This window comes from Nicotiana tabacum, chromosome 4 (assembly GCF_000715075.1).
Source record: "Nicotiana tabacum cultivar K326 chromosome 4, ASM71507v2, whole genome shotgun sequence".
NCBI lineage: Eukaryota > Viridiplantae > Streptophyta > Magnoliopsida > Solanales > Solanaceae > Nicotiana > Nicotiana tabacum.
In genome coordinates, this window is record NC_134083.1 from 40155880 (window position 1) to 40164883 (window position 9004).

The window sequence follows — 9004 nt, forward strand, 5'->3', positions numbered from 1 at the left end:
ATGCAAGATTCAATCCCTGCTTGCTTCTCAGCAGGTGATAATTCAGCAGATGATCATACTGTAGTAACCAGGTCAGGGCAAAGCATTTTTATGTCCGTTTATCGGACTAAAATTGCTGATCAATGTCGGTTAATCACAGTTACTTGGTGCAAGAACTTGTTGCTCCATGGTTTGTCAGTGTCAGTAGAAGGCTCAAATAGTGGTGATAGCCAGTATACTTGCAAGGTGGAGCTAAAGCCCTGGTATTTTTGGAGGAAACAAGGTTCAAAACACTTTCTTGTGGACAATAAGCCAGTTGACATCTACTGGGATCTTAAAGCTGCTAAATTTAATGGTGAGACAGAGCCAAGCTCAGATTACTATGTAGCAGTGGTATGTGATGAAGAAGTTATTCTGTTGCTCGGCGATTTGAAGAAAGATGCTTATAGAAAGACAGGCTGCAGACCAGCACTGATTGAACCAACTTTAGTGTCAAGAAAAGAACATATTTTTGGCAAGAAGAAGTTCTCAACAAGAGTTAAATTCCATGACAAGGGCAGAATGCATGAGATTTCTATTGAGTGCAAGAACAGAATTAACAGTAGTGGAATTTCTATTGATGGGGTTGATCCAGAAATGGAGATAAGGATAGATGGAAAATTGTTCATTCATGTGAAGCATTTGCAGTGGAAATTCAGAGGGAATGAATCCATTCATCTCAACAAAGTGAGGATAGAAGTTTATTGGGATGTTCATGACTGGATTTTCAATCCTGGTTTAAGACATGCTTTGTTTATTTTCAGGCCAGTTTTATTATCCACATCTCCTTCATCAGTATCAGAATTATCATCACCACCATTCTCTTCGTCGACATCAACTCCGTTGTCATCCCAAACAGGGAGTTCTGGGTCCCTAGAGGGGTTAAATTCAAGTAACTCATCAGATTTTTGCCTGTTTCTTTATGCTTGGAAGGTAGAATGAGAAACTTACATTGGGTGAATATTGTGTTATTATATCTATCATTAAAAACATAATGGGGAAAGAGAAAACATGAGACTCATGTCATGGCCTAATTAGGTAGTAGGGAATGTGGGGGAAAAGGAAGGAGGATTGGATTGACAGCTGAGATAGGAAAAGAGCAAAAGCACATGGGAACTAATTGGGACCCTTGTGCATTGTGGTTGCAAGGTAGTAACAGCTGTTTGTGAAAAAGAAATGGTCATATAATTGGACAAAGACAGATTGGATAACATAACATGCCCAATTATTTTCCCAATCAAGAGGCATCTACATGTTCGTTTCTCCCACAGTTTTCTTTCTTTTTCTCAACTCTGGTTTGGATGAGTGAGCAATTATTTTGTGATACTTTTGTCTTATAAATTCTATATATACAGAAATATATTGTCAACATTTGCTTCACTGTATTTCTGCATTGTGCAAATGCTATCGTGGTGCGTATAGGTAGGAACTTGATGATGAAACAATAACTAACCACAATATATTCCATGGAAAATAAATAAATTAGTGGCTAGGAAAGCTATAATGTTACTCGCATTCTGTCTGAGATCGAATATGATTACAAGACTTTCAAAATATTTAAGGTAAAATTAACTCTGTAAGGTCCTATCTCAAAAAAACAAAAACAAGGCTGTTGAATACTTTGAACTACTAAGATGAGAAGATCATAATAAACTCTTTAGAGAAAAATAAATAACATCTTTTCTTCAGCATTAACTATGTTAAAGCAACTGCTATGTTTATTGCAAAATTTTGTACTCACTTCCTAGCTATTAGAGATAAAAAGGCCCCCTTTCAAAGGCGCTCCTGTAGTAAATACATATTTGACACTAGTGGAAATTCTAGATGAGGAGTAAAATATAGTCTTTTCTTCCGCTGTTTTAATTGTGCAATGATTTGACAATCAATATTTATCATCGTTTAAAAAGGGCGTGGGCAGAGGTCGAATTCAGAATGAGAGACCTCACAAGATAAGACAAAGAAATAATAGATGGATGGGGGATTTTATATCCAGGAGTTCTAGTAGAAATGCATCGACTCGGGCTAATAAAACAAGTGAAATGTGGTGCTGGAGACTTCTTATAAAGAATTCTTACGTGATAATGTCCTCATAATATTGTTTTCATTAGAAAAGATCTTTTTTATTTTTACTTTAAAAAAAATAGACATCTTAATAAAAACATATTTTTTGTCATGTTAGGTACTCTCTTTCTCATTTCACATTATATCTCGTAACAATTATACATGAAGTCTACTATAAGAATGCAATTATTAGTTATACAAAATTTAATGCTGGAATCAAATGCTAGATTAGTAATGAAAAGTAGTATTAATAATGTAGAATCTTACAAAAGATGCATAGAAATTTCCCAAAAAAACAATCAACAAAACAATTCAAATGTAAAAACATCGTAGTTATCATAGATACTGAAATTGCTTTGGCAACAGCTTGGACTCAGTTTACACATAAAAAATTAATTAAATAAGACCAACGACCAAATAAAGCTCTCCAAACATTTAAAATCCATAATAAATACTTAAATTTGTAGGTTTTATAAAAAATTCCAAAATCCACTTTCCATGAGCCTGACAGTTCTCTGACTAAATATGAACATTGGATGATCGAAATATTTCATATTTTAGCAGATCTTATAACTCACTTCCCAAAGCCAAACCACTTTGCTAAGAAGAACGGCTTGTTCTTGCCACGAGAAGCATCGGCTGGTGATGCTGCAGGAGCCTGTACAGGTGATATTTTAGGTTTACCTAGTATGCAAACACAAAGGATTAGCCGATTGACCCGTATTGAAAAATGACACCTTATTATTCTTAGCACTATATATTATTCAATGATCAATCAGGTAGTCCAGAGGAGGAATGGTTTACTAATCTTATATTGAGACTCTGACAAGGTCCAAACTTTAGGATATTCAATTGGGCGAGTGAGGAAAGAACTTCCTTAAGAATAAAAAACAGCTGTCAAATAAATTGCTAAATCACCTAACTCCCAGATTTATCCTAGAACCGAGAGGAAAATTTATTTTTTTTCTTGGCACTCTTTTACTTGAGCTTTCTAAGTGAAAACATTGACCTGCATCCTGAATCAGAATCATTCCCTTTTTTTCATCTTTTTTTTTTTAAACTTTTGCAGAAAGATCAGTTGCTAAAATGGTTTCATGTATTAATGAGCAACTTTGAATAAGCACATGGATAACTCTCCATACAAAAGAATCGGAAATAACTTGTGTGATTGTGTGGGAGCATTGATGTGTTCCCTTGTAAGGTACTGTTGCAGAGTCATTAATATAGTTGTGCTACATTAGACTAAATATTGAAAAGAAATTATGCAGATATTATAGAAACTTTCCTAGTTATGTTAAGGACAAATTAATTCTGCATGAGCCTGATGAAAAATTCATTGACCGAAAGCCAATCAGCTCCAATATAATTTAATCAAGGCGAAAAATTGTTCTGATGCGTTCAAGATTCTCTCAATTTCAATCATAATAATCAGACAGTCTGAAGTCAGAAATGAGAAGGCTCGATATGATCTTTGTGTATCAATAATTACTTCAACGGAAATTAACATGAAAATGCATAGATGGATAAATGAAGGGAAGTACCTGACTTTGGTGACACTCTATTTGTCTTCCCGTTCTTCACATCTTTAGAAATTTTATCTGAACTTGGTGTATTTTCTTGAAGAATGGAATTCCTCTCTGACACCTGTTGTGCTCTATAGTTATGGCCACCTGCAATCATCAGTGGTAATTTAATTTGGGGTTTGCAAAACAAAAGTGAGTTAGATCAAATCATGTTAAGTGAAAATAAAGCTGGACAAGTTCAATATTTGGATTGCAAGAGGCAAAAGAGTCAAACCAAGATTTGTCAACAGTGAGCTTACTATCAATGGGTGAATTTCCATAACTCTGCCTCATAGCTTCAAAGAAACTATTGTCCTTCGGATCTTGTATCACTGCAAGGAAAATCATAAACTTCAATCCGTATAATAAAAATGCTTTGAATCATTGATCATAATGTAGCTGCAAAGGAAAAACATACATTGGTCAAAAAAGGTATTTCTGTAATTAGGGGTGGAGCCAACTGAAAGCAGCTGAACTGCTTCTACATCTCTTGTCATCGACACCTTAGAAGATGCACTTAAGTTTTGTGTGTCTAAAAGTATGCCTGCAAACTAAGAAGTAGAATGTTAGCGTTCAAGATGTGCTTCTCATCTTCTTATATTTTTAATGTGAGGAATGGAGTAAAACTCATTTAGTACCAGAAGCTTTTTCAAGATAGGTGTCTTAAGTAGATCATAAGCATCCTCACAGTAATTGTCAGTAAGAATGGTGCACCCTGATACAGCCTACAAGTATAACAGATGACAGGAGAAAAGATTAGAAAGCTTCATCAATTACACTACAGTCTTTTTCTTTCCGTGTTGTAACTTAAAATCATTCATTTTGCAGGTATGGAACACACCATAAGTACCTCTCCATTAGTTTTGAGTATGTCTTCCCCAACTACAAGGACGCTTAGCTGCTTAGACAACAGTAGTGTTTCCAAATCAACCTTTTCAAAACCAAAAGAACAAAGATCAGCATTAGCTCATCAAAGCATCACAGTCCATACTTGTGGTATAACTTGCAACATCTTTTCTAACATTCTAGGGAAATTAAGTATTCTATGAATTACTAAATGATGTATAATTAGATCTGCAATTCTTGTCTTAAAAAGTAGGAACATACACATACTAATCTAGAAATCAATTTACAAACATGAAATATATGACTCGCTAAAGCATGTCTAATTGTGTCTCGTGCAGGTACATAGAAACCCCGAGTATAATGTTACAGTTCAGCTAGGTCTTGCTACTAGTATATTACCTCATCAGAGAAGAGCAGAGATTTGGCATCAATATCAACAAGGTGAAAAAGCCATGCAGCTTGCCTCTCCTTCAACATTTTTCTTCTCGTCATATTCATTACAGGAACCACCACCTCTATTGTATTTGCATCTGCTTCTCCTCCTCCTTGCTCATTAGCCCTCATCCTATTTTCCAATAACCAAGCATAGCAAATTGCTGCCACCATTGAGCTTGTACCTACAATACTCCAACTAACTCAGTGAAATAGCACAAACCTAAAGCGAAAAACAAGACATATCTATTTCAAATTGAAAAAATATCAGGTGGAACTCAACTGTTAGAAGGACCAGAGAGCACAATCTTGGCTTTCCCTTTCAACTCTCCATTAAAAATGCTGTTAATTTTGTCTCTTTGATCCTTTAAGAACCGATTCAACTCTTGACTCTTCAAATCTTCCTCCTTCACTTCATCTCTATCCACATTATTAATGTTCTTTCGCAAAACCTTGTCGAAAGAACAGGTCGACGCGGAAATGGTCCTCCGGTGAGCCGACTCTACCAAATTCCTTGGAGGCGAAAGTATTCTTTCGTCGGGGATCGAGCATGTCGTCGACGAAATCGACCTCCGATGAGAAGACTCGACGAGATTTTTGGGTGGAGAAAGTGGCTTGTCGTCTAAACAGTGTGATCCACTGTCCGTTGAGCCGGTGACGGGAATTTTGAAAGATCGTTTGGGAGAATGAATAGACTGTGGTTGAGGTGCATTGGAGTTTGTATGGAATCGCGTCCTGCGACTGTTTGATTGGCGGGGTGGGAGGGTGAGTGCGGGTTGCTGCTGCTCATTGTTGGGCTTGGGAGAAGTGGGCTCTGTTGTGCCGGCGGTGGGCCCATCATTTGGAGGTTTGAAGATGTTGGAGAACCAATCTTGAACGTTTGATGCAGGAGATGTGCCAGTTGAAGGAGGATTAAACGGCTCTGATTTGTTGCGGTTGTGTTTTGCTGTTTTTGAGAGGATTTCTTCGCTGAAGCCCACCACTGATCTATTCCTATTTTTCCAGCAAAGGAAATCTGTTAGTAAAATTTTGTATAATCAGAACTTTATGTTTAGAAATTAGAGGTGCCAAATAGACATATTGAATTACATTTAGACATTTGGGTAGACTGATTTACTTAAATATTGTTTCCTTCAGCCCTATTTACTTGCAACTTTTTGCTAAAATTTGTTGTTCCAAAATACTTTTTCTTTTAGAAAATTAACAAAAGATTAATTATTTCTATTCAATTTCACGGTTATTACTCTAATTATTCTAGAAAGAAGGAAAAAATTATAAAGGGTGTGTAAAAGCCTAAAGTGACAAATAAATAGGTTAGAAAGGAGTACATTTTGGAACCTAAGTGAAAAAAAACTTATTCAAATTTGATGTTTACACCAAATCACTAATTACAAGACACGTCTCTTCTGCATACACTTTTTAAATAATTAATCATGACGAATTAATAAGTATATGAACCTAGTTTATAACTTACTCATAATAAGTTAATTTGGTTAGTGTAAACATCAAGTTTAGGTAAGGTTCTTTATCAAAACTAACCTGCATTGCATATTTATGGGTCAAAACTGATTCTCAGAGCCCGCTTATAAGAAAAAGTTAGTGAAGTAAATCATAAACTTGAACTGGCTGGGACAGATCAGGATACTCCTGATCTCTTTCCAGCTTGTAGTATGTAGCTTTGAGGTTCTAAACCGTTACACTTCAAATACGTGGGAACATAAATAGAAGAAAATCATGACTTCAAGATTGGTTATTAACGAAAATAAAGTATTAAGTTACTTTTCCATATTTTGGGTAAAGAATTATTAAATTTACTGTTAATATTTGGCTTTTCCTTTTTTTAATTGTATATTTTGATCATAATTGTACAGTTCCATTGCACTCGTAGCAAATAAATTGTAAATAACATGGATCGATACAAAATGCAAGAATGTTTACTTATACAAAAAAAGATGAGTTGTTACCTTCTAGCAGACCTAGAGAGGGGATCTCTCCCTTCTGTTGGAGAATCTGCAATTCTAGCATGAGATGTTGCAAACCTAGGGGAAACCACTAGCCTCCTTGGGGGCGACTCACTTCCACGACCAGGAGATGAAGCCACCATTTGCTTAGCCTCCTGCAGCCACTCCTGAGTTAATCTGCTGCTAACGCTCCTTGTGCTCGAGTCAAAATTATCTTCATCGTCCATTAAATTCGTGCTAATTCCCTTCAGATTATATGCTTTTTTATCAGGACTTGGTGTCCCGAAAAACATGTCATTCATAAAATCAGTTAAGTCAGGGACATGAGTACTAGGCCTCTTGCTCTCTGCAATTATCTTCTGTAAGCTCTTTGAGGATCCTCTGCTTTCGTTTGACAGGTTCCTGTTGAATCTCTTCTCCATCGTGTGCTTCTACTAGCGGAAGTAATCTCCGGTACGAATGGAAATGCAGAAAATTCTTAGCTGAACATACAGGGGGTGAGAAGGACAACATTGTAGAAACATTGCTAAAATAAATGAATAGAAAAATGTTGTAACATTTGGCCGGCATGAACGTTGTCTTTTCTTTGTGTGGTCTTGTGAAAATCCGCCTATTCTATTATTATTATTATTTCTCCTTGTTGAAGAGCTTCATAGCCCTTTAACGTAATGCAGGTGGTGGTTTGCGTGGGGAGAGAGCATTTTGATAAAAGGAAAAGGCAAATTAAAGAGATTAGAATTTTTAAAGAAATGAATGGATGTCATTATCATAATGGAATAATTCGCCGCACAAAGTCATATCCTTGAAGTAGGTCATTTCTTGTAGCTGTTAGGAATAGGAGGAACTTGTTCTAACCCCTGTATTACGCAACACAACATGTGGCTGTTTGGTTTTGGATCTGCTGATAATGACCGCAACTTATATAATCCCCATTAAATATATTTCTTGAAAAAACTTAATTATTCTTCTATACATGATCTTTTTCTATATTTGACGCAGAATGAAGTGACAAGAATAATGAGAATTCATATGGCCGTTAGTTGTTGATATTTATATACATGATATATATCTCTCCTTATCATTCTGAAGCAAACGATGACAAAGTTGCCAACGACTACCACAATACTGTATTTCCCTATACTGAAACTCCTTAACTGTATTTTTGAATAAAAAGGGATTGAAATATAAGAGCAGAAGAAGGAAGCACTTCTCTGTTGGGCGTTAGCTCACGGCTCTCCTTTTCTTTCCAGTTTCCTTGTGCAAGATGATCAAATGATTTATTGGGTATGGACACTAAATATTAATGGACTAAACTCAGTGAGATATTGGGCCGATGTTATTCCAAAGTTAAATAACTTTCGACATGTTAAAGTATATTTTGAAATACTGTATAAGACCTGAATTCTGATTGAAAGAAATTGGGGGCAACAACTTTACTTTTGTTGACACTATAATAGTAGGTGATATGGGCTTACAGGATCTTCTTTGTGGGTTGGACCTTGTTATTAGGCCTAACTTTCAGATGTTGCTTCATTAGTGAATTATTTTTGGAAATTTTACCTCCTATAGCAAGTAGAAATAGCGCGGGATAACCACTTTTTATTAAGGTATTTAGTTTTTATCCAGTATTTTTAATGTTGAGCAAAAATAGCCACTACTTTATTAAAATTAATACGAAAAAATATTTTTACCCTTTCTTCATGAGTGTTGTGTAAATATTAAGGACATGGTATCCTTAACATTTATACTGCACACATGAAGTGAAGGACGTCATGTCCTTAACATTTACACTGCACATATGAAGTTAAGGACATGATGTCCTAAAGTTTAACAACGAAAGGTGCAAATACAGAACACTTTGTTCTTAATATTTACACAGCATTCATGAAGTTAAGGACACTATGTTCTTAATATTTACACAATACTCATAAAGTTAAGGACTATGTACTTAACATTTACACTGCACACATGAAGTTAAGGATACCATGTCCTTAATATTTACACTGCACATATGAAGTTAAGGACATGCGGTCCTAAAGTTTAACAACAGAATGTACAAATACAAGTTAAGTACATTATGTCCTTAATATTTACACTGCACATATAAAGTTAAGGACGCCATGT

At 35.6% G+C, this 9004-nt stretch overlaps 2 protein-coding genes across 5 annotated transcripts; one reads left to right on the top strand and one right to left on the bottom strand.

The window, feature by feature from the left end:
- LOC107818166 (uncharacterized) lies at positions 1-960 on the top strand. Its single transcript, XM_016644109.1, has one exon. The coding sequence runs from the start codon at positions 1-3 to the stop codon at positions 958-960; it is 960 nt and encodes a 319-aa protein (XP_016499595.1).
- Positions 961-2396: 1436 nt separating this feature from the next.
- LOC107818171 (uncharacterized) lies at positions 2397-7668 on the bottom strand. 4 transcript variants are annotated; one of them, XM_016644119.2, is made up of 9 exons: positions 6884-7668; positions 5203-5912; positions 4887-5104; positions 4492-4572; positions 4280-4366; positions 4060-4192; positions 3902-3973; positions 3621-3749; positions 2397-2763 (listed from the first exon to the last, which is right to left on the bottom strand). In XM_016644119.2, the coding sequence occupies exons 1-9, from the start codon at positions 7300-7302 to the stop codon at positions 2654-2656; spliced, it is 1959 nt and encodes a 652-aa protein (XP_016499605.1). In that variant the 5' UTR covers positions 7303-7668; the 3' UTR covers positions 2397-2653. The 4 variants fall into 4 exon arrangements, with proteins under 4 accessions (XP_016499605.1, XP_016499603.1, XP_075107837.1 ...); XM_016644117.2 differs by having other exon boundaries at positions 4483-4572; positions 6884-7572; XM_075251736.1 differs by having other exon boundaries at positions 5203-5906; positions 6884-7566.
- Between the last annotated feature and the right edge of the window lie 1336 nt (positions 7669-9004).